Source organism: Dendrobates tinctorius, unplaced genomic scaffold (genome assembly GCF_039654945.1).
Source record: "Dendrobates tinctorius isolate UK_male_01 unplaced genomic scaffold, ASM3965494v1 ptg000020l, whole genome shotgun sequence".
NCBI classification, from domain to species: domain Eukaryota; kingdom Metazoa; phylum Chordata; class Amphibia; order Anura; family Dendrobatidae; genus Dendrobates; species Dendrobates tinctorius.
In genome coordinates this window covers 2,204,183-2,229,914 of record NW_027361688.1, presented here as the reverse complement: position 1 = coordinate 2,229,914, position 25,732 = coordinate 2,204,183, and the positions used below count along the sequence as shown (strand labels likewise).

The window sequence follows — 25,732 nt, the reverse complement described above, 5'->3', positions numbered from 1 at the left end:
GTCTAATAAAAGTCATCACCCATTAGAGCATACATCAAATTTTATTGAAGAAACCTCCCAATAATAATAATAATAATAATGCAAAGTACTACATCTGGGCAATAAAAATGGAAAAAGCATATATAGAATGGGAGGAATAGGGCTAAGTGACAGCACATGTGAAAAAGACTTGGGTATACTAATAGATCACAGACTGAATATGAGTCAACAGTGTGATGCAGCAGCAAAAAAGGCAAATGCAATTCTAGGATGTATTAACAAAAGCATACAGTCTAGATCACGTGAAGTCATTATTTCCCTCTACTCCTCTTTGGTCAGACCTCATCTGGAATATTGTGTCCAGTTTTGGGCACCACATTTTAAAAAAGACATCAACAAACTGGAGCAAGTTCAGAAAAGAGCGACCAGAATGGTGACCGGTCTGCAAACCCTGTCTTATGAGGAAAGGTTGCAGGATTTGGGAATGTTTAGTTTGCAAAAGAGAAGACTGAGAGGAGACTTAATAGCTGTCTACAAATATCTAAAGGGCTGTCACATTGTAGAAGGATCAACTTTATTCTCATTTGCACAAGGAAAGACTAGAAGCAATGGGATGAAACTGAATGGGAGGAGACACAGATTAGATATTAGAAAAAACTTTTTGACAGAGTGATCAATGAGTGGAACAGGCTGCCACGAGAAGTGGTGAGTTCTCCTTCAATGGAAGTCTTCAAACAGAGGCTGGACAGACATCTGACTGGGATGATTTAGCGAATCCTGCTTTGAGCAGGGGGTTGGACCAGATGGCCCAGGAGGTCCCTTCCAACTCTACGATTCTGTGATTCTATGATAATAACAGTATAATCTCCAAAATGAATAAAAACTCAAATTGCACTGTTCCAAATTATTAGGCACAGTAGAATTTGATATGTTTTAAAGAACAGAAAATGCTCATTTGTGGAATTTGCAGCATTAGGAGGTCACATTCACTGAGCAAAAAAGCTATTTAACTCCAAAACATCCTAACAGGCCAAGTTACATGGTAACATAGGAACCCTTCTGTGACATCACCTTCACAATTCTTGCATCCATTGAACTTGGGAGTTTTTGGAGAGTTTCTGCTTGGATTTCTTTACATAAAGTCGGAATAGCCTCCCAGAGCTGCTGTTTTGATGTGAACTGCCTCCCACCCTCATAGATCTTTTGCTTGATGATACTCCAGAGGTTCTCTATAGGGTTGAGGTCAGGGGAAGATGGTGGCCACACCATGAGTTTATCTCCTTTTATGCCCATAGCAGCCAATGACTCAGGGATTCTTTGCAGCATGAGATGGTGCAGTGTCATGCATGAAGATGATTTTGCTCCTGAAGGCACGTTTCTGCTTTTTATACCATGGAAGACAGCTGTTAGTCAGAAACTCTATATACTTTGCAGAGGTCATTTTCACACCTTCAGGAACCTTAAAGAGCCCTACCAGCTGTTTCCCCATGATTCCGGCCCAAAACATGACGACGACTCCTCCTTGCTGAAGTCGCAGCCTTGTTGGGACATAGTGGCCATCCACCAACCATCCACTACTCCATCCATCTGGACCATCCAGGGTTGCTCGACACTCATCAGTAAACAAGACTGTATGAAAAATAGTCTTCATGTATGTCTGGACCCACTGCTACAATTTCTGCTTGTGAACACTTTTTAGGGGTGGCCGAATAGTAGGTTTATGCACCACAGCAAGCCTTTGAAGGATCCTACACCATGAGGTTCGAGGGACTCCAGAGGCACCAGCAGCTTTAAATATCTGTTTGCTGGTTTGTAATGGCTTTTTAGCAGCTGCTCTCTTAATCAGATGAACTTGCCTGGCAGAAACCTTCCTCATTCTGCCTTTATCAGCACAAACATGTCTGTGCTCAGAATCAGCCACAAATCTCTTAACAGTACGATGGTCACGTTTAAATTTTTGGGAAATATCTAATGTTTTCATCTCTTGACCAAGGCATTGCACTATTTGATGCTTTTCAGCAGCAGAGAGATCCTTTTTCCTTCCTAAATTCCTTGAAACCTGTGCCCTGCTTAATAATGTGGAACATCATTCTTAAGTAGTTTTCCTTTAATTGGGCTCACCTGGTAAACTAATTATCACAGGCGTTTGAGATTGATTTCAGTGATCCAAAGAGCCCTGATACACAATGCCATATATGAGTTTATTTGAAAAACAAAAAATAACATCTTTATGACACTTAAATCCAATTTGCATAATAATTTGGAACGCAGTGTATATGAAAATCCCTATTTATTACAATTGCCAGACCTGGAATAACAAGCTCTTCTCACCTACTGTGTCCCCCCATTTCCTTGTTGAGTGTAAGGCTGGTTTCACATTTGCGCTTCAGGGCGCAGCGACGGCCTGTGCACGGCCGCTGCTAAGCCCCGCCCCCTGCCGCGCCTCCGCCGGTAGCTCCGCCTCCGGGCACATGACGCAGCATGCATCATGCGTCCCCTATCTTTATCACTGAGGATGCAGGCCGTGCGCAGTAATCGTTTTTGCGGCGCCTGCGTCCTTTTGACGGTGCGCCAAACGCAACCTGTTGCAATTTGGTTGCGCTCGGCGCACCGTCAAAAGGACACAGGCGCCGCCAAACGCATACTGCGCACGGCCTGCATCCTCAGTGATAAAGATAGGGGACGCATGATGCATGCAGTCATGCGCCTGGAGGCGGAGCTACCGGCAGAGGCGCGACAGGGGGCGGGGCTTAGCGGCGGCCGTGCGCAGGCCGTCGCTGCGCCCTGAGGCGCAAATGTGAAACCGGCCTAAGTTTACGAGCAGGGACAGCACTCCTAATGTCACTGTTTAAATTGTCTTAACTCGTATTGAATTTATTGTCTGTACATGTCCCCGCTTAATTGTAAAGCGCTGCGGAATATGTTGGCGCTATAGAAATACAGATTATTATTATTAATACCCCAGATTGCTCTGTTTTGCCCCGGAGGCTTTTCTGTGACCTCTCCCTCCAGGCTGCGCACCGTGGCGGGAGCCGCCTTGTAGTTGCCCAGTGCCGGGATTTAGAGGTCTAGTCCCGGGGGCACCGGGATTAATCTACTGAATGAGCCAAAGTGTTTCCTGCTGCTTCTTCTCTCCCATGACAGGTAGTCGGATTGTGGGGAGATCAGGACGGTGTCTCCGGAGGCCGCGCTCTCGGCCATTAGCCCGGTGACCACTCCGCAGTGTCAGGCTGCGACTCTGGGCCCGCACTGATCATAAAAGCCCGGGTTCTTCACCCCGCAGTGTTTTCTCAGTAAACCGCCCTCGCCCGCGGCCCACAGGGGGAATAAAAAGCTTTTGTTTCCATCAGCCATCGTCACAGCTGTATTTGATGGCCGGCGATGTAAAGGACAACTCCACACTCAGTATGGCGGCAGATGGTCCATCTAGATTAGGATTTATCCGAGAAGAATGAGGAGCTCAACAAAAATGAACATATTAAGCTTTTACGTCTGGAAATCTCTGCGGCTGGTTGTGAAACTACAACTCCCAGCAGAGCGGCACATCAGTTAATGGAGCCTCAGGTGCCCCCGTCCTATAAAATGGAGTCATACCTTTCCCGACCATTTATTATGAGGCCTAAAGTTATAGCTAAAAATCATTGTTGAGTTTAAATAAAGTTTAATTGAACGGAGCACAGCTGGCATTGCGGCTTTTAGCAACCAATAGGAGATTAGCTTTCATTTTCTAAACTGCAGTGGAAAAATGAAACATGGATTCTGATTGGTTGCTAGGCCCCCTCAGCACTATCATACTGGTTACTATGGGAAACCAGGCCTGCAGTGTATTTACATCCTTCCTGTAGTGTGAATGGAGGTCGTGCTGGAACTTGTAGTTCACTAATCACTGGTGCACGACCTGCTGTGCCATGTCAGAGCCTCATTACAGCTTGTATTGCTTCTGACACAACGCTCATATAATGTGGAGTTCCCCTTTAAGCGCCTTATTACATAACCAGACAGGCGGGATGGTAATGAGGCGGGCGCTGATTATTCTCCTCACGTCCTATAACGCTCGTGAGCCGTGCGGCTGCGAAAGGGAGAAACGCTGGAGGCTTCCTCCTAGTCAGAGCTTCAAATATGAATGAAGTGGCTGATGGTACAGAATGTTCTCCACAACCGGGCGCAACGCGTCTCCATGACAGCGCCAACATATTATACACCTGAGAGGGTCAGATGTAACCGCATATAGCGAGCGCAGCTCTGGGGTATAATACAGAGTCAGTAATGTATGTACACAGGGACTGCATCAGAAGAATAGTGAGCGCAGCTCTGAGGTATAATACAGGATGTAACTCAGGATCAGTAATGTAATGTATGTACACAGTGACTGCACCAGCAGAATAGTGAGTGCAGCTCTGGGGTATAATACAGGATGTAACTCAGGATCAGTAATGTAATGTATGTACACAGTGACTGCACCAGCAGAATAGTGAGTGCAGCTCTGGAGTATAATACAGGAGGTAACTCAGGATCAGTAATGTAATGTATGTACACAGTGACTGCACCAGCAGAATAGTGAGTGCAGCTCTGGGGTATAATACAGGATGTAACTCCGGATCAGTAATGTAATGTATATACACAGCGACTGCACCAGCAGAATAGTGAGTGCAGCTCTGGGGTATAATACAGGATGTAACTCAGGATCAGTAATGTATGTACACAGTGACTGCACCAGCAGAATAGTGAGTGCAGCTCTGGAGTATAATACAGGATGTAACTCAGGATCAGTAATGTATGTACACAGTGACTGCACCAGCAGAATAGTGAGTGCAGCTCTGGAGTATAATACAGGATGTAACTCAGGATCAGTAATGTAATGTATGTACACAGTGACTGCACCAGCAGAATAGTGAGTGCAGCTCTGGAGGATAATACAGGATGTAACTCAGGATCAGTAATGTAATGTATGTACACAGTGACTGCACCAGCAGAATAGTGAGTGCAGCTCTGGAGGATAATACAGGATGTAACTCAGGATCAGTAATGTATGTACACAGTGGCTGCACCAGCAGAATAGTGAGTGCAGCTCTGGAGTATAATACAGGCGGTAACTCAGGATCAGTAATGTAATGTATGTACACAGTGACTGCACCAGCAGGATAGTGAGTGCAGCTCTGGAGTATAATACAGGATGTAACTCAGGATCAGTAATGTAATGTATGTATACAGTGACTGCACCAGCAGGATAGTGAGTGCAGCTCTGGGGTATAATACAGGATGTAACTCAGGATCAGTAATGTAATGTATGTACACAGTGACTATACCAGCAGAATAGTGAGTGCAGCTCTGGAGTATAATACAGGCGGTAACTCAGGATCAGTAATGTAATGTATGTACACAGTGACTGCACCAGCAGGATAGTGAGTGCAGCTCTGGAGTATAATACAGGATGTAACTCAGGATCAGTAATGTAATGTATGTATACAGTGACTGCACCAGCAGGATAGTGAGTGCAGCTCTGGGGTATAATACAGGATGTAACTCAGGATCAGTAATGTAATGTATGTACACAGTGACTATACCAGCAGAATAGTGAGTGCAGCTCTGGGGTATAATACAGGATGTAACTCAGGATATGTAATGTATGTACACAGTGACTGCACCAGCAGAATAGTGAGCGCAGCTCTGGAGTATAATGCAGGATAAATAATGAGTGGAGAAGTGACTATTCTTGTATAATCCATTTCCAAAAATCTGGTTTGTCATCCTATTGGACCCAGGTTATTCGGTTTATGGTCGGCCTCCGTCGCCCCGAGCTGGGACATGGGATCACATCCTACTACAAGTGACCTCACGTCTCAGGAATGACTCGTGTCTTCACGTTCTCCTCTTGTGTCTCATCCTTCAGTTTCCATCCCTGGTAAGGTTTTTCCTGTTCTGTCCGACCGTCTTTGTGTTTTTCATTACTCCAACATAATCCTTTTTGCTATTCAAGATTCTGGGAAAGATGGGTGGCCCTCGGGGCATCAGACAGATTTCATGTTGCTGTAGACTTGGGGGGGCTTTAACTGACGTTATCCAACATCTGCAGCATAGGATACGAGCTCTACAGATAACACGGGGGAGGAAAGACTGAGTCAGCGCCATGTCTGCGGCTCCTGTATAAAGAAGGAAATCTGGAGCTGAGAGATCAGGAAATCCATCCACACACGTATCCGCATTGAAACATCATGTAATCGCTGGGGTGGAGTGTAGGCAGCAGGACTTAAAGGGGAAGAAGTTCAGGAGAAGTGAGCGACCGATCCTGAAAATTACCGCAATTACAGGCAAAATGGCAGCAAGCCTGAAGGGCCTGTGAAAGGGTTAAAAATAATGTGAGTCCTGCTGCCACAGCTGCCCGCCGCTTCTTTCTGCTTGTTCCAAGGGTCACTCTTTGCTCTTCAAATCTTCCAGGTCTGATTAGGCCTCATAAGGCCGTGTTAGATATGTTGTGCGCCACTTCTGCTTCCCCCACGTCTTACGATGGTTCACCCCTTTACGTCGTTCGCCACTTCCCTCCTCTCTGTGTGCTGCTTCCCTCCTACGTCGTGCGCCGCTTCTCCCCTCACGTCCTCCCCTCTGCGTCGTGCGCCGCTTCTCCCCTCTGCGTCGTGCGCCGCTTCTCCCCTCACGTCCTCCCCTCTGCGTCGTGCGCCGCTTCTCCCCTCTGCGTCGTGCGCCGCTTCTCCCCTCTGCGTCGTGCGCCGCTTCTCCCCTCTGCGTCGTGCGCCGCTTCTCCCCTCTGCGTCGTGCGCCGCTTCTCCCCTCTGCGTCGTGCGCCGCTTCTCCCCTCTGCGTCGTGCTCCGCTTCTCCCCTCTGCGTCGTGCGCCGCTTCTCCCCTGTGCGTCGTGCTCCGCTTCTCCCCTGTGCGTCGTGCTCCGCTTCTCCCCTGTGCGTCGTGCTCCGCTTCTCCCCTGTGCGTCGTGCTCCGCTTCTCCCCTCTGCGTCGTGCGCCGCTTCTCCCCTCTGCGTCGTGCTCCGCTTCTCCCCTCTGCGTCGTGCTCCGCTTCTCCCCTGTGCGTCGTGCTCCGCTTCTCCCCTGTGCGTCGTGCTCCGCTTCTCCCCTCTGCGTCGTGCTCCGCTTCTCCCCTCTGCGTCGTGCTCCGCTTCTCCCCTGTGCGTCGTGCTCCGCTTCTCCCCTCTGCGTCGTGCTCCGCTTCTCCCCTCTGCGTCGTGCTCCGCTTCTCCCCTCTGCGTCGTGCTCCGCTTCTCCCCTCTGCGTCGTGCTCCGCTTCTCCCCTCTGCGTCGTGCTCCGCTTCTCCCCTCTGCGTCGTGCTCCGCTTCTCCCCTCTGCGTCGTGCTCCGCTTCTCCCCTCTGCGTCGTGCTCCGCTTCTCCCCTCTGCGTCGTGCTCCGCTTCTCCCCTCTGCGTCGTGCTCCGCTTCTCCCCTCTGCGTCGTGCTCCGCTTCTCCCCTCTGCGTCGTGCTCCGCTTCTCCCCTCTGCGTCGTGCTCCGCTTCTCCCCTCTGCGTCGTGCGCCGCTTCTCCCCTCTGCGTCGTGCGCCGCTTCCCCTTATCTTCTGCGCCGCTTCCCCTCCTACGTCATTCTCTGCTCCCCCCCCCTACATCATGTGCCGCTTCACCCCCCTACGTCGTGCACCTCTCCTTCCACTACGTCATGCGCTGCTTCCCCCACGTCGTGCACCGCGCCTCACGTGCCTGGAACAGCAAATTTTGGGAGATTTGCTCATCTTATTATTTTATTTTTTTTTTTTATTTTTAGGTCTCTTCCATAGATCCGTCAGAGTTCGGCCCCGCGCAGAGCTCCCCGTTGTTTTCCGCAGGGTGACGTTTTCCATCTGCAGCAGTCACATCTGTTAGACATTTCCACTTCCCGCACGCCGCAGTCTTCTCTATTTTTAGGAGTTCAACGCTCCAAATGAGATTGTACTAGAAAGACCCAAAACACATGTTCCACCCCGTGCAGGGAGGGATCGAGGTGGAGAATCACCTGTGCTTTACCAGGAGGGACGGCTCATTAATATTCATTATCAAATTATCACCTAAAAATAGACTTGTTGCACTATTTATTCGCCGCCCCTCCCAGTAACTTAGGGCGTAAGAGCCCTTTAAATCTTTCTTAAAGAGACAGGACAGTGTAGTCTTCAGAGCGTGATCTGTTTCTCGGTTATCAGCCGTTTCAAGCTGGGAGATGGGTGTTGCTCCGCTTTATTACGCTCCTGCACTATTATAACCTGCTGACTTTATAAACACCGTCCCTTTAAACTGTTGGCCATGTGACAGTGCAATTAACAGTCAGAGCTCCGCCCTCAACATCACCCCTGACCTCTAGGGACATTAGCTGTGGCCCCAACAAGTACCAGGGGCCCTTAAAGGTCGTATCATAAAAGGCATTAAGGGCAGATTTCTAGAAACAGCATTTGTAGCAACCAATCACGGAGCAGCTTTTATATTGCCAGAGATGTTTGAGGAATGTAAACTGCACTGTGATTGGTTGCTACAGAACACAAGCCGTTTTGATAAATGAGGCCTAAAATGATGAAACCTCGTTACTGTAGTTACGTACGAGCATCGTGTCGCAATTTTTTAGGTCATTTTTACAAAATGGCTTCCTGTAGTTTTATTGCTGAGAATGCTGTGTGACAACCATCATGGCCGCCACTCCAACTGTCACACGTACGGCGGCCATCTTTCCCATTGTCCGAATTAGCAAATCTGCTCGGTTCGTGTAACTAGGCCCGATGACAGTGGAGGGGTACTGGTGGCCTGTGATACGTCCTCCATATTGTCCCATCATCTACTAAAGGAAAACCGCAAGTGAATGTCGGGGTGATCACAAGTGCACACAGATAGCAGCCCCCCGAAATAGAGGCCTGAAGTGGAGAGTGGCCTGGCGCTGCAGATAACGGAGTATTAATACCGCCATTATCTCCCCCTCTGCCTTACACAAGCTTAGAAGAAACTTCCACTGATAACTTCTCCAGAAGGAGATGGCGGATGAGTCACTGATTGTGTGCCGGAGCTTAATATAGATCCCACGGGAAGACGAGGAGCGGTCGGAAGACAGAAAAAGCTTCTATGTATATATCCGTACATAATGCACTATTATAGCAGTTATATTCTTATACATAGGGGGCAGTATTATAGTAGTTATATTCTTGTACATAGGGAGCAGTATTATAGTAGTTATATTCTTGTACATAGGAGCAGTATTATAGTAGTTATATTCTTGTACATAGGGGGCAGTATTATAGTAGTTATATTCTTGTACATAGGAGCAGTATTATAGTAGTTATATTCTTGTACATAGGGGCAGTATTATAGTAGTTATATTCTTGTACATAGGGGGCAGTATTATAGCAGTTATATTCTTATACATAGGGGGCAGTATTATAGCAGTTATATTCTTATACATAGGGGGCAGTATTATAGTAGTTATATTCTTGTACATAGGGAGCAGTATTATAGTAGTTATATTCTTGTACATAGGAGCACTATTATAGCAGTTATATTCTTATACATAGGGGGCAGTATTATAGTAGTTATATTCTTATACATAGGGGGCAGTATTATAGTAGTTATATTCTTGTATATAGGGGGCAGTATTATAGTAGTTATATTCTTGTACATAGGAGCACTATTATAGCAGTTATATTCTTATACATAGGGGGCAGTATTATAGTAGTTATATTCTTATACATAGGGGGCAGTATTATAGTAGTTATATTCTTGTATATAGGGGGCAGTATTATAGTAGTTATATTCTTGTATATAGGGGGCAGTATTATAGTAGTTATATTCTTGTACATAGGGGGCAGTATTATAGTAGTTATATTCTTGTACATAGGGGGCAGTATTATAGTAGTTATATTCTTGTACATAGGGGCAGTATTATAGTAGTTATATTCTTGTACATAGGGGGCAGTATTATAGTAGTTATATTCTTGTACATAGGAGCACTATTATAGCAGTTATATTCTTATACATAGGGGGCAGTATTATAGTAGTTATATTCTTATACATAGGGGGCAGTATTATAGTAGTTATATTCTTGTATATAGGGGGCAGTATTATAGTAGTTATATTCTTGTACATAGGGGGCAGTATTATAGTAGTTATATTCTTGTACATAGGGGCAGTATTATAGTAGTTATATTCTTGTACATAGGGGCAGTATTATAGTAGTTATATTCTTGTACATAGGGGCAGTATTATAGTAGTTATATTCTTGTATATAGGGGGCAGTATTATAGTAGTTATATTCTTGTACATAGGGGCAGTATTATAGTAGTTATATTCTTGTACATAGTGGCAGTATTATAGTAGTTATATTCTTGTACATAGGGGACAGTATTATAGTAGTTATATTCTTATACATAGGGGCAGTATTATAGTAGTTATATTCTTGTACATAGGGGGCAGTATTATAGTAGTTATATTCTTGTACATAGGGGGCAGTATTATAGTAGTTATATTCTTGTACATAGGAGCAGTATTATAGTAGTTATATTCTTGTACATAGGGGCAGTATTATAGTTATATTCTTGTACATAGGGGCAGTATTATAGTAGTTATATTCCTGTACATAGGAGCAGTATTATAGTAGTTATATTCTTGTATATAGGGGCAGTATTATATTAGTTATATTCTTGTACATAGGGGCAGTATTATAGTAGTTATATTCTTGTACATAGGGGCAGTATTATATTAGTTATATTCTTGTAAATAGGGGCAGTATTATAGTAGTTACATTCTTGTACATAGGGGCAGTATTATAGTAGTTATATTCTTGTACATAGGGGCAGTATTATAGTAGTTTTATTCTTGTACATAGGGGCAGTATTATAGTAGTTTTATTCTTGTACATAGGGGCAGTATTATAGTAGTTATATTCTTGTACATAGGGAGCAGTATTATAGTAGTTATATTCTTGTACATAGGGGCAGTATTATAGTAGTTATATTCTTGTATATAGGGGCAGTATTATAGTAGTTATATTCTTGTATATAGGGGCAGTATTATAGTAGTTATATTCTTGTACATAGGGAGCAGTATTATAGTAGTTATATTCTTGTACATAGGGGGCAGTATTATAGTAGTTATATTCTTGTACATAGGGGCAGTATTATAGTAGTTATATTCTTGTATATAGGGGCAGTATTATAGTAGTTATATTCTTGTATATAGGGGCAGTATTATAGTAGTTATATTCTTGTATATAGGGAGCAGTATTATAGTAGTTATGTTCTTGTATATAGGGGCAGTATTATAGTAGTTATATTCTTGTATATAGGGGCAGTATTATTGTAGTAATATTCTTGTACATAGGAGCAGTATTATAGTAGTTATGTTCTTGTACATAGGGGCAGTATTATAGTAGTTATATTCTTGTACATAGGGGGCAGTATTATAGTAGTTATATTCTTGTACATAGGGGGCAGTATTATAGTAGTTATATTCTTGTACATAGGGGCAGTATTATAGTAGTTATATTCTTGTATATAGGGGCAGTATTATAGTAGTTATATTCTTGTATATAGGGGCAGTATTATAGTAGTTATATTCTTGTATATAGGGAGCAGTATTATAGTAGTTATGTTCTTGTACATAGGGGCAGTATTATAGTAGTTATATTCTTGTATATAGGGGCAGTATTATAGTAGTTATATTCTTGTACATAGGAGCAGTATTATAGTAGTTATATTCTTGTACATAGGGTCAGTGTTATAGTATATTCTTGTACATAGGATGGTGTGACATGACTCATTGACCATATTGATACCTTCATGTGAGGCTTTGTCCTCGCCCGCTCGCACAGCTGTAGTCTGTATCAGTGTGTCAGACATAGAATACCTGCAGACGCCCTTTCACATGTGGCACCTTGTTTGTTTGTGAAGGTTTATGACAGGATTTTTGTAAAGTTCACTGATAAATACTTGATGTGACCTCACATTGTGAATCCCCCCTTATGTGCCCCCTCATTACTGGCAGTTCCCCATCCCCCTCGTCATCTTCACAGCAAATTAAAGACCTTTCCCACTTTCCTCACTCCCCCATCCCAGGGTCCCATCAGATGTGCTGAGGCAGCATGTCTGTGGCCAGGCCGGTGGTCCGCAGTAATTAGTGCTACTGCGGCCCTATAGAAAGTGAACAGTCAGGGCTCTGAGTTATCCTGGTCAAGCTGGGTGACAACCAATATGGCCGCCACTGGTCTAGTTCTTCTTGTAGACGGGCAATCGGCCACATAAGGTTAATGATTGAATTAGGTTGACGAGTCCTGATCCATTGTCACACAGTAACGCTGTCTGCAGGAGGGGGCGACCATTGTGACCTTTTATTTCACTTTCCATCCCCCCGTATTACAAGGATCTCAAGTCCTAACATGTCTACATGTCTGCTGGGATTTGGTTTGTGGGGGTGATTATTAACGCAGCTCGGTAGCGAAAGGTGCATCTTCTACATACTGCCCCCTGTTGGCAAGGGTTCCTTCCTGCCTCCGTGTCCATGGTCACAGATGTGTCAGAGATTTCTAGGGGCAAACAATATGGCATCTGCTCTGCTCCCAGCAGGTTAACCCCTTAGATGGCACAATTAGGTTTAAAAGAGGCAGCTAAACGATTAAAGAGTAAACGTCGTTTTAATTTTTATTTCGTAAATCAATAGTAAACATGAAAATAAGCAACTTTGCGATATATATTATCTGAGAAATCGGCTTTTTTTTCCTCTGCCCAAACTGATCAGCCATTGTCAAAATTCTCAATTCTGAGGTAAAAACTGTATTCAGTGAAGACACACTATTAACTGTAAAATGAAAAACAAGTATACAGAAGCAGTTGAGTGATTTACTACAGGAGGCTGTGTACAGGGCAGAGGAGCATTAAACTGAAAGTGGAGGCTGTGTACAGGGCAGAGGAGCGTTGAACTGAAAGTGGAGGCTGTGTACAGGGGCAGAGGAGCGATATACTGCAGGTGGAGGCTGTATACAGGGGCAGAGGAGCGAAGTACTGCAGGTGGAGGCTGTGTACAGGGGCAGAGGAGCGATGTACTGCAGATGGAGGCTGTGTACAGGGGCAGAGGAGCGATGTACTGCAGATGGAGGCTTTGTACGGGGCAGAGGAGCGATGTATTGCAGATGGAGGGTATACACGGGGCAGAGGAGCGAAGTACTGCAGATGGAGGGTATATACGGGGCAGAGGAGCGATGTGCTGCAGATGGAGGCTGTGTGTACAGGGGCTGAGGAGCGATGAACTGCACATGGAGGCTGTGTACAGGGGCAGAGGAGTGAAGTACTGCAGATGGAGGGTATATACAGGGCAGAGGAGCGATGTACTGCAGATGGAGGCTGTGTGTACAGGGGCTGAGGAGCGATGTACTGCAGATGGAGGCTATATACAGGGAAGAGGAGCGATGTACTGCAGATGGAGGCTTTGTACGGGGCAGAGGAGCGATGTACTGCAGATGGAGGGTATATACGGGGCAGAGGAGCGATGTACTGGACATGGAGGCTATATACAGGGAAGAGGAGCGATGCGATGTACTACAGGTGGAGGGTGTGAACAGGGGCAGAGGAGCGAAGTACTGCAGATGAAGGGTATATACGGGGCAGAGGAGCGATGTGCTGCAGATGGAGGCTGTGTGTACAGGGGCTGAGGAGCGATGTACTGCAGGTGGACGCTGTGTACAGGGGCAGAGGAGCGATGTACTGCAGATGGAGGGTATATATATGGCAGAGGAGCGATGTACTGCAGATGGAGGCTGTGTGTACAGGGGCTGAGGAGCAATGTACTGCAGATGGAGGCTATATACAGGGAAGAGGAGCGATGTACTGCAGATGGAGGCTGTGTACGGGGCAGAGGAGCGATGTACTGCAGATGGAGTCCGTGTACAGGGACTGAGGAGCGATGTACTGCAGATGGAGGCTATATACAGGGAAGAGGAGCGATGTACTGCAGATGGAGGCTGTGTACGGGGCAGAGGAGCGAGGTACTGCAGATGGAGGCTGTGTACGGGGCAGAGGAGCGATGTACTGTAGATGGAGGGTATATACGGGGCAGAGGAGCGATGTGCTGCAGATGAAGGCTGTGTGTACAGGGACTGAGGAGCGATGTACTGCAGGTGGACGCTGTGTACAGGGGCAGAGGAGCGATGTACTGCAGATGGAGGGTATATATGGGGCAGAGGAGCGATGTACTGCAGATGGAGGCTGTGTACAGGGGCTGAGGAGCGATGTAGTGCAGATGGAGTCCGTGTACAGGGGCTGAGGAGCGATGTACTGCAGATGGAGGCTATATACAGGGAAGAGGAGCGATGTACTGCAGATGGAGGCTGTGTACGGGGCAGAGGAGCGATGTACTGCAGATGGAGGCTGTGTACGGGGCAGAGGAGCGATGTACTGCAGATGGAGGCTGTGTACAGGGGCTGAGGAGCGATGTACTGCAGATGGAGGCTGTGTACAGGGGCTGAGGAGCGATGTACTGCAGATGGAGGCTGTGTACGGGGCAGAGGAGCGATGTACTGCAGATGGAGGCTGTGTACGGGGCAGAGGAGCGATGTACTGCAGATGGAGGCTGTGTACGGGGCAGAGGAGCGATGTACTGCAGATGGAGGCTGTGTACAGGGGCTGAGGAGCGATGTACTGCAGATGGAGGGTATATACGGGGCAGAAGAGCGATGTGCTGCAGATGAAGGCTGTGTGTACAGGGACTGAGGAGCGATGTACTGCAGGTGGACGCTGTGTACAGGGGCAGAGGAGCGATGTACTGCAGATGGAGGGTATATATGGGGCAGAGGAGCGATGTACTGCAGATGGAGGCTGTGTACAGGGGCTGAGGAGCGATGTACTGCAGATGGAGGCTGTGTACAGGGGCTGAGGAGCGATGTAGTGCAGATGGAGGCTATATACAGGGAAGAGGAGCGATGTACTGCAGATGGAGGCTATATACGGGGAAGAGGAGCGATGTACTACAGGTGGAGGATGTGAACAGGGCAGAGGAGCGAAGTACTGCAGATGGAGGGTATATACGGGGCAGAGGAGCGATGTGCTGCAGATGGAGGCTGTGTGTACAGGGGCTGAGGAGCGATGAACTGCACATGGAGGCTGTGTACAGGGCAGAGGAGTGAAGTACTGCAAGATGGAGGCTGTGTGTACAGGGGCTGAGGAGCGATGTACTGCAGATGGAGGCTATATACAGGGAAGAGGAGCGATGTACTGCAGATGGAGTCTTTGTACGGGGCAGAGGAGCGATGTACTGCAGATGGAGGGTATATATGGGGCAGAGGAGCGATGTACTGCACATGGAGGCTATATACAGGGAAGAGGAGCGATGCGATGTACTACAGGTGGAGGGTGTGAACAGGGGCAGAGGAGCGAAGTACTGCAGATGGAGGGTATGTACGGGGCAGAGGAGCGATGTACTGCAGATGGAGGGTATATACGGGGCAGAGGAGCGATGTACTGCAGATGGAGGCCGTGTACAGGGGCTGAGGAGCGATGTACTGCAGATGGAGGCTATATACAGGGAAGAGGAGCGATGTACTGCAGATGGAGGGTATATACGGGGCAGAGGAGCGATGTACTGCAGACGGAGGCAGTGTGTACAGGGGCTGAGGAGCGATGTACTGCAGGTGGAGGCTGTGTACAGGGGCAGAGGAGCGATGTACTGCAGATGGAGGCTGTGTACGGGGCAGAGGAGCGAGGTACTGCAGATGGAGGCTGTGTACGGGGCAGAGGAGCGATGTACTGCAGATGGAGGGTATATACGGGGCAGAGGAGCGATGTGCTGCAGATGAAGGCTGTGTGTACAGGGACTGAGGAGCGATGTACTGCAGGTGGACGCTGTGTACAGGGGCAGAGGAGCGATGTACTGCAGATGGAGGGTATATATGGGGCAGAGGAGCGATGTACTGCAGATGGAGGCTGTGTACAGGGGCTGAGGAGCGATGTAGTGCAGATGGAGTCCGTGTACAGGGGCTGAGGAGCGATGTACTGCAGATGGAGGCTATATACAGGGAAGAGGAGCGATGTACTGCAGATGGAGGCTGTGTACGGGGCAGAGGAGCGATGTACTGCAGATGGAGGCTGTGTACGGGGCAGAGGAGCGATGTACTGCAGATGGAGGCTGTGTACAGGGGCTGAGGAGCGATGTACTGCAGATGGAGGGTATATACGGGGCAGAAGAGCGATGTGCTGCAGATGAAGGCTGTGTGTACAGGGACTGAGGAGCGATGTACTGCAGGTGGACGCTGTGTACAGGGGCAGAGGAGCGATGTACTGCAGATGGAGGGTATATATGGGGCAGAGGAGCGATGTACTGCAGATGGAGGCTGTGTACAGGGGCTGAGGAGCGATGTACTGCAGATGGAGGCTGTGTACAGGGGCTGAGGAGCGATGTAGTGCAGATGGAGGCTATATACAGGGAAGAGGAGCGATGTACTGCAGATGGAGGCTATATACGGGGAAGAGGAGCGATGTACTACAGGTGGAGGATGTGAACAGGGCAGAGGAGCGAAGTACTGCAGATGGAGGGTATATACGGGGCAGAGGAGCGATGTGCTGCAGATGGAGGCTGTGTGTACAGGGGCTGAGGAGCGATGAACTGCACATGGAGGCTGTGTACAGGGCAGAGGAGTGAAGTACTGCAAGATGGAGGCTGTGTGTACAGGGGCTGAGGAGCGATGTACTGCAGATGGAGGCTATATACAGGGAAGAGGAGCGATGTACTGCAGATGGAGTCTTTGTACGGGGCAGAGGAGCGATGTACTGCAGATGGAGGGTATATATGGGGCAGAGGAGCGATGTACTGCACATGGAGGCTATATACAGGGAAGAGGAGCGATGCGATGTACTACAGGTGGAGGGTGTGAACAGGGGCAGAGGAGCGAAGTACTGCAGATGGAGGGTATGTACGGGGCAGAGGAGCGATGTACTGCAGATGGAGGGTATATACGGGGCAGAGGAGCGATGTACTGCAGATGGAGGCCGTGTACAGGGGCTGAGGAGCGATGTACTGCAGATGGAGGCTATATACAGGGAAGAGGAGCGATGTACTGCAGATGGAGGGTATATACGGGGCAGAGGAGCGATGTACTGCAGACGGAGGCAGTGTGTACAGGGGCTGAGGAGCGATGTACTGCAGGTGGAGGCTGTGTACAGGGGCACAGGAGCGATGTACTGCAGATGGAGGCTGTGTACGGGGCAGAGGAGCGAGGTACTGCAGATGGAGGCTGTGTACGGGGCAGAGGAGCGATGTACTGCAGATGGAGGGTATATACGGGGCAGAGGAGCGATGTGCTGCAGATGAAGGCTGTGTGTACAGGGACTGAGGAGCGATGTACTGCAGGTGGACGCTGTGTACAGGGGCAGAGGAGCGATGTACTGCAGATGGAGGGTATATATGGGGCAGAGGAGCGATGTACTGCAGATGGAGGCTGTGTACAGGGGCTGAGGAGCGATGTAGTGCAGATGGAGTCCGTGTACAGGGGCTGAGGAGCGATGTACTGCAGATGGAGGCTATATACAGGGAAGAGGAGCGATGTACTGCAGATGGAGGCTGTGTACGGGGCAGAGGAGCGATGTACTGCAGATGGAGGCTGTGTACGGGGCAGAGGAGCGATGTACTGCAGATGGAGGCTGTGTACAGGGGCTGAGGAGCGATGTACTGCAGATGGAGGGTATATACGGGGCAGAAGAGCGATGTGCTGCAGATGAAGGCTGTGTGTACAGGGACTGAGGAGCGATGTACTGCAGGTGGACGCTGTGTACAGGGGCAGAGGAGCGATGTACTGCAGATGGAGGGTATATATGGGGCAGAGGAGCGATGTACTGCAGATGGAGGCTGTGTACAGGGGCTGAGGAGCGATGTACTGCAGATGGAGGCTGTGTACAGGGGCTGAGGAGCGATGTAGTGCAGATGGAGGCTATATACAGGGAAGAGGAGCGATGTACTGCAGATGGAGGCTATATACGGGGAAGAGGAGCGATGTACTACAGGTGGAGGATGTGAACAGGGCAGAGGAGCGAAGTACTGCAGATGGAGGGTATATACGGGGCAGAGGAGCGATGTGCTGCAGATGGAGGCTGTGTGTACAGGGGCTGAGGAGCGATGAACTGCACATGGAGGCTGTGTACAGGGCAGAGGAGTGAAGTACTGCAAGATGGAGGCTGTGTGTACAGGGGCTGAGGAGCGATGTACTGCAGATGGAGGCTATATACAGGGAAGAGGAGCGATGTACTGCAGATGGAGTCTTTGTACGGGGCAGAGGAGCGATGTACTGCAGATGGAGGGTATATATGGGGCAGAGGAGCGATGTACTGCACATGGAGGCTATATACAGGGAAGAGGAGCGATGCGATGTACTACAGGTGGAGGGTGTGAACAGGGGCAGAGGAGCGAAGTACTGCAGATGGAGGGTATGTACGGGGCAGAGGAGCGATGTACTGCAGATGGAGGGTATATACGGGGCAGAGGAGCGATGTACTGCAGATGGAGGCCGTGTACAGGGGCTGAGGAGCGATGTACTGCAGATGGAGGCTATATACAGGGAAGAGGAGCGATGTACTGCAGATGGAGGGTATATACGGGGCAGAGGAGCGATGTACTGCAGACGGAGGCAGTGTGTACAGGGGCTGAGGAGCGATGTACTGCAGGTGGAGGCTGTGTACAGGGGCAGAGGAGCGATGTACTGCAGATGGAGGCTATATACGGGGAAGAGGAGCGATGAACTGCACATGGAGGCTGTGTACAGGGGCAGAGGAGCGAAGTACTGCAGATGGAGGGTATATACAGGGCAGAGGAGCGATGTACTGCAGATGGAGGCTGTGTGTACAGGGGCTGAGGAGCGATGTACTGCAGATGGAGGCTATATACAGGGAAGAGGAGCGATGTACTGCAGATGGAGGCTTTGTACGGGGCAGAGGAGCGATGAATTGCAGATGGAGGGTATATACGGGGCAGAGGAGCGATGTACTGCAGATGGAGGCTATATACGGGGAAGAGGAGCGATGTACTACAGGTGGAGGCTGTGAACAGGGCAGAGGAGCGAAGTACTGCAGATGGAGGGTATATACGGGGCAGAGGAGCGATGTGCTGCAGATGGAGGCTGTGTGTACAGGGGCTGAGGAGCGATGAACTGCACATGGAGGCTGTGTACAGGGCAGAGGAGCGATGTACTGCAATATGGAGGCTGTGTGCAGGGGCTGAGGAGCGATGTACTGCAGATGGAGGCTATATACAGGGAAGAGGAGCGATGTACTGCAGATGGAGGCTTTGTACGGGGCAGAGGAGCGATGTACTGCACATGGAGGCTATATACAGGGAAGAGGAGCGATGCGATGTACTACAGGTGGAGGGTGTGAACAGGGGCAGAGGAGCGAAGTACTGCAGATGGAGGGTATGTACGGGGCAGAGGAGCGATGTGCTGCAGATGGAGGCTGTGTGTACAGGGGCTGAGGAGCGATGTACTGCAGGTGGACGCTGTGTACAGGGGCAGAGGAGCGATGTACTGCAGATGGAGGGTATATATATGGCAGAGGAGCGATGTACTGCAGATGGAGGCTGTGTGTACAGGGGCTGAGGAGCAATGTACTGCAGATGGAGGCTATATACAGGGAAGAGGAGCGATGTACTGCAGATGGAGGCTGTGTACGGGGCAGAGGAGCGATGTACTGCAGATGGAGGCTGTGTACGGGGCAGAGGAGCGATGTACTGCAGATGGAGGCCGTGTACAGGAGCTGAGGAGCGATGTACTGCAGATGGAGGCTATATACAGGGAAGAGGAGCGATGTACTGCAGATGGAGGCTGTGTACGGGGCAGAAGAGCGATGTACTGCAGATGGAGGGTATATACGGGGCAGTGGAGAGATGTACTGCAGATGGAGGCTGTGTGTACAGGGGCTGAGGAGCGATGTACTGCAGATGGAGGCTATATACAGGGAAGAGGAGCGATGTACTGCAGATGGAGGCTGTGTACGGGGAAGAGGAGCGATGTACTGCAGATGGAGGGTATATACGGGGCAGAGGAGAGATGTACTGCAGATGGAGGCTGTGTGTACAGGGGCTGAGGAGCGATATACTGCAGATGGAGGCTGTGTACGGGGCAGAGGAGCGATGTACTGCAGAAGGAGGCTGTATATAGGGACAGAGGAGCGATGTACTGCACATAGAGGCTGTGTACATTGGCAGAGGAGCGATGTACTGCAGAAGGAGGCTGTATACAGGGGCAGAGGAGCGATGTACTGCAGAAGGAGGCTGTATACTGGGGCAGAGGAGCGATGTACTGCAGAAGGAGGCTGTATACAGGGGCAGAGGAGCGATGTACTGCAGAAGGAGGCTGTATACTGGGGCAGAGGAGCGATGTACTGCAGAAGGAGGCTGTATACATGGGCAGAGGAGCGATGTACTGCAGAAGGAGGCTGTATACAGGGGCAGAGGAGCGATGTACTGCAGAAGGAGGCTGTATACGGGGGCAGAGGAGCGATGTACTGCATATGGAGACTGTGTATAGCGGCCGAAGGAAAGGAAAGAGCTGTACAAAGTGTAGGCGTGTGCCGATCAGTGTTTTTTTTTTTTATTTTTGGGAGGGGGTGAACTGTCCACTAATAATGGTGTTGTGACCTGGATGTGAAATTAGAAGAGGAATGGAGACAAATGTAGCCGGGGAATAGAGAACTAGAGTGTAGGGCACCAAGCGGCACAGAGTATTTCAGCAGAGGGAAGAGCTAATCTTCTGTACTGAGGAGTGTCAGTCTGTGATCTGGTTGGTGTGAGGGCCGACAGGCCTGTATGTGACATCGAGGTGGGGATGGAGCCAGATGTGAGGTTACACAGCAGCACAGAGTACTTAAGAACAGTTTGCTGCCCGTTTGCAGGAGGAGAGAGCCATGTTTTGTTAGAAGGGGAACGCAAAAGGTTGTAACACCAAAACAGGTGTCAGAGTAGCACAGAGTATTTCAGGAAAGAACCGTTTCCTCCCCTTCTGCACTTTTGGGGTTGTTATGAAAATTTGGATATCGCCCTGTAACATGTCACAGAGAAAGAGGGAGAAAAGACAGAACTCCGGTTCCTATGGCAACAGGTGGAAAACTGAGCTAGCGGTAATTGAAAAACAAGGGGGCGAGGGTCCTCCATAATGAGGCCGGAGAGAGGGGGAGACCGTCCCGGACCTGCCATACAGGGGGGGAGCAGCTGTCCGGAGCTGCCACTGTGGATGTTACTCAGGTTGGGATAATGGCGCCTCCCCTGTCCACAGGTGTTGTGTGGTATTACACCTCGTTCTGGCAGAAAGCCCTGCAGGCGACCACACACGGGGCAGCTCCATGCTGGTGGGGTCTCTTCCTTTGTAAGCCCAACATATCTAGTCAGGCTGCCGCCCGCTGGTGGCAGCCCAGGAATGTCGCGTTTTATCGGACAGCTCCTTCATTCTTGCGCCGAGGAGTACATGTGAGATCGCACCCAGCAGAACCCGCCTCTGGGGTATACAGCTTGGCCGCGCTCTCAGTGCTGAAATCCTCTGCGCTGCCGTCCGCGAGCGCTCTTTGTACTCCGTGATACACACGGCAGAGACCTCGCCTTTTCTCCCGTTTGACCCCCTCCGCTCTTGCTGGTTTCGGGGCTGTTTGTTTAGGATCCTGGAGCGCGAGATTGAATTGCAAGATGTCAGCAAAGTGGACTGGGGTGCGGGGTGAACGCGGGGCGCTGCCTGCTCACGGAAACAGCCTCACCCCGGCCGGCGCGGCGCTGCTCTTGGCAGGTAGAAGGATCTTTAATTTCCTCCAGATGGTTAAAGTTAGCGTTCAGCAGAGGCCTGCGTTAGTGTGTCAGGAGCTGACGGACAGGTTTTAGGGGCGACTCCCCACCCCCTCTTTCCACTATTCTGCCTTTATTATACTTGTCATGAATCTGGAGGATCAGGATGAACAGGGTGGAAAAATTCCTAAAACAAATAAATAAGTAATGTTCTGTTTTGATGATCTCCACAGATTTGACATGACGTGAGCACCAAACTGTGATCCTCATCATGGAACTCAAAGTGTGGGTGGACGGGGTCCAGAGGATCGTCTGCGGGGTGACGGAGGCGACCACGTGCCAGGAAGTCGTCATCGCCCTGGCACAGGCCATAGGTGAGTCTGGGCTGGAGGGGAAGGGGTCTTCACGTAATATAATGGTGCTAGCAATGGGGAAGTTTAGGGGTTAAGTTGGATGCTGGAGCTCCAAGAAGAGAAGCAGAACCTCTGATCCGATGTCCGGGGTCTGACTGGTGAAATGTTGTGGGTGGAATGTGCCCAGTGGCAGAAGAAGCAGATGGCGTCCAGACTTTCCGAGCGCAGCTGTGGAGCACCAGACGCACGCTCAGGCCCTCGTGTTCTAATCTTTTCAAGGTCCAGTCAGAGAAGCACTTAGTACATGACACCTGCTCCCCGAACGCTGGCGGGAAATCAGGGGAGTAAGGCCTCATACAGATTCCATCTCTCATCTCCCTGTAGACAGCCATCCATCTCTCACAATCTCCTTGTAGATCACCATCTGTCTCTCCCTATGCACCGCCATGTATCTCTCCTGATGTCCTCATACACTGCCATCTATCTCCCGAATCTACTCAGAGATCACCATCTATCTCTCCCTATAGACCGCCATGTATCTCTCCCGATCTCCCTGTAGACTGCCACCTATCTCCCTCGATCTCCTCATAGACTGCCATCTATTTCTCCCGATCGCCTCATAGACCGCCATCCATCTCTGCCTGTCTCCTCATATACCACTATCTATCTCTCCTGATCTCCTTGAAGACTGGCATCTCACTCTTCCGGTCTCCTCGTAGACCACCATCCATCTCTTCTGGTCTCCTTGTAGACTGCAATCCATCTTTTCTGGTTTTCTTGTAGACTGCCATCTAACTCTCCCAATCCCTATGTAGACTCCCATCTGTCTCTCCTTATCTCTTCGTAGACCCCCATCTATCTCTCCAGATCTCTTCGCAGGCCAGCATCCATCTCTCCCGATCTCTCCTAGACCATCTCTCCAGATCTCTCCTCATAGACCGCCTTCCATCTCTCCCGATCTCTCCTCATAGACCGCCAACCATCTCTCCCGATCTCTCCTCATAGACCGCCTTCCATCTCTCCAGATCTCTCCTCACAGACCGCCAACCATCTCTCCCGATCTCTCCTCATAGACCGCCTTCCATCTGTCCAGATCTCTCCTCATAGACCGCCTTCCATCTCTCCAGATCTCTCCTCACAGACCGCCAACCATCTCTCCCGAACTCTCCTCATAGACCGCCATCTATCTCTCCCGATCTCTCCTCTTAGATCGCCTTCCATCTCTCCAGATCTCTCCTCATAGACCGCCGTCCATCTGTTCTTATCTCTTCTTAGACCACCATCTCTCTCTCTCTTGATCTCTTTGTAGACCGTCATCTATCTCTGCACATCTCATCATAGAACCGGCATGTACCTTTTCCGGTCTCCTCTGGCGACTGGTAATCTGCAGATCCTTTTTTCCTCTGTCATAATCATTGGATTTTCCAGATTTTACTACAATGTTTCTGGACCACTTTTGCCCCCCCCCCCCCCTTTTGCCGGTGACCCCCGCAGTCACAAGCCAAGTACGTCTCCTTTTCATCTCCGCATTTATTCCAACAACTGAGCCCAACTAAATAAACATTTCTGAGAACATGAAAATGTCGGCCATGTTTGTTTTTCAGGTCACGTGACTGGGGTCAACGCTTTGTTTTCATAAAAAGCTGTGGGATTTCGTGATACCCCTCACCCCCAACTACACGCTCACACACCCCTCATTAAATCCCAACCCTACGACACTAACTTAGGAAATAAATGAGACGCAATCCAATTTAGTGTGATCATGTCGTTGTAAAGGTGAAAAACTCCGACAATCCTTTTTCTTATCCGTGATTTTCTTCATGGTCGGCAAATCCAGGGTCACTGTGCACAGCGAAAAGAAACCTGACACCTGTGTTAACCCCTCGACGTCCCACTTGCATGCCTGTATATTAATGAGCACGTCCCCTTTTAAAGAACACCTGTCACCATTTCTAGTGTCCTGTTTTTGCTCTTTTTTTTTTATTACCGCTCTTTCTCAGAGTATTCCACTTTTTTGTTTTTTATATTGTTCCAGAGATGTGGGCCTATTTTTAATGGTCTTTCCAAGGGGGTGTGGCTCATAGGATCCTCTGGGGCATGTCTCTAGGCTCTGCATAATTACTCTTTGAGCCACGCCCCCTTAGTACAGACCATGAAGAGGCCCGTATCTCTGGACCTGTTTGGCAGATTTTAAAGCAGCGAAAAACTGAATATGGAGGGCAACAGCGGGAATAAAATAAGAGCAAAATTGGAAACTTTTGACCAAGAGAATGTCCAAAAGAAGCCTATAAGGGATGTTTGGGAGCCCACCGCTGTGACTACTGGCGAATCTGACTCCCAGCACCTCCACGATCGGCTGATTACTGGTGCTGCAGATCAACGGAAGTGGAACGGCGGGAGTGGGCGGAGCTGCAGAGTGACTGACAACCCTTCCCTTATGCTGCAGACAGACCAGAAAGGGTTAAGTTAAAGAGGTCTTTTCTCTCCATCTGCACTTCTCATCCCTTGGCTCTGCAAAACTACAAATCTCAACAATAAGGTGTGTGGAGGGGGATGACACACAGGCGCTACAGATATTCTGGGCGTGGACATTTTCGGGGTCACCTTTGCCCTCTCTCTCCCCGAGATCCATGTTTTTCTTAATTTACTGGCCTGGCATCAGAGGATTAGAGGGGCCTGATCAGGGACTGATTACTCAGCCTGGATGGGTGAGGAGGTTCATAATTATCACAAATCCCCCCCCCACTCCCAAAATCTTCTTAACGGTAGTCGTCGTCCCCCCCCCCCCCCCAAAAAAAAAAGGAAATAAAAAGTCGCACCCAAAGTTTTAGATGAGCTTTTATTCGTGTGGGGCTCCTTCATGCTGGCACCAATTTATTATTATTTATATTATATACCGTAAATCATTTTTATTATTTTTTAGCATTTTATTATTATTTATTAATATTTTTTTGTAGCTTTTTTTTTATTATATAAATTATATTTTATTATTTTTTTTACCTTTTTATTATTATTTGTATTTATTTTTGTTATATAAGGTAAATTATTATTATCATCCTTTTTATTTTTTTTAACCACTGAGCTAATAAACCTTCTCGGTGAGGAATCTCACACTGGACAATCTCCTGTAAATTGCAGAAGTGTAATTTTTCACTGATTAAAACAGTTTTGCCATTTATTTATTTATTTTTTGGATGGGACATGGAAGGTGAGGTCTTAAAGGGAATGCACATCATAAAAAAATTAATTTAAATTACAACTTATTTTTTCAAAACTGAGCCGGAGGGGGTAATAATGATCACTATAATGGTCTCCCAAAGTGGAAAAGTGGCCAAAAGTACTAATTCTTCGCCTCGGTTTCCAAATTTTTAAAGGGGTTGTCCTACAAGGACAAGAAAGATGATAAATGTATGACCGCTGGCGATCCCGGCGGCAGTGAGCACGTGCGGCCACCGATCCTATAGATGGAAGCGGTCGCACATGCTCAGTACTGCTCCTTTCATTCTTTATGATCGGCAGGGGCTGTAGCAATGGAAAGGGGGGAAATGGATCACCGTTCTTAAAGGGGTTGTCTCATAACCCTCGTATAGATGGATGTCTTTGAAGATGAACACTATTTGCTTTTTTTTTTGTAAGAGATGCCAATATATCCCCCGTGCAGTCTGTGCGATCC

General features: G+C 48.7%; 1 protein-coding gene across 4 annotated transcripts in view; it reads left to right on the top strand.

The window, feature by feature from the left end:
• Window positions 1–25,732, top strand: part of RASSF8 (Ras association domain family member 8) — a 95,542-nt gene that overhangs the window by 55,528 nt on the left and 14,282 nt on the right. For 3 of the 4 annotated variants that reach the window (XM_073567446.1, XM_073567448.1, XM_073567445.1), the window contains exon 2: window positions 21,940–22,080. In XM_073567446.1, the coding sequence (XP_073423547.1) occupies window positions 21,978–22,080 (103 nt within the window). In that variant the 5' untranslated portion in view covers window positions 21,940–21,977. Of the gene's footprint in view, window positions 1–5,739; window positions 5,882–21,939; window positions 22,081–25,732 lie in introns of those variants that run through there. The other variant, XM_073567447.1, reaches the window with a different exon arrangement.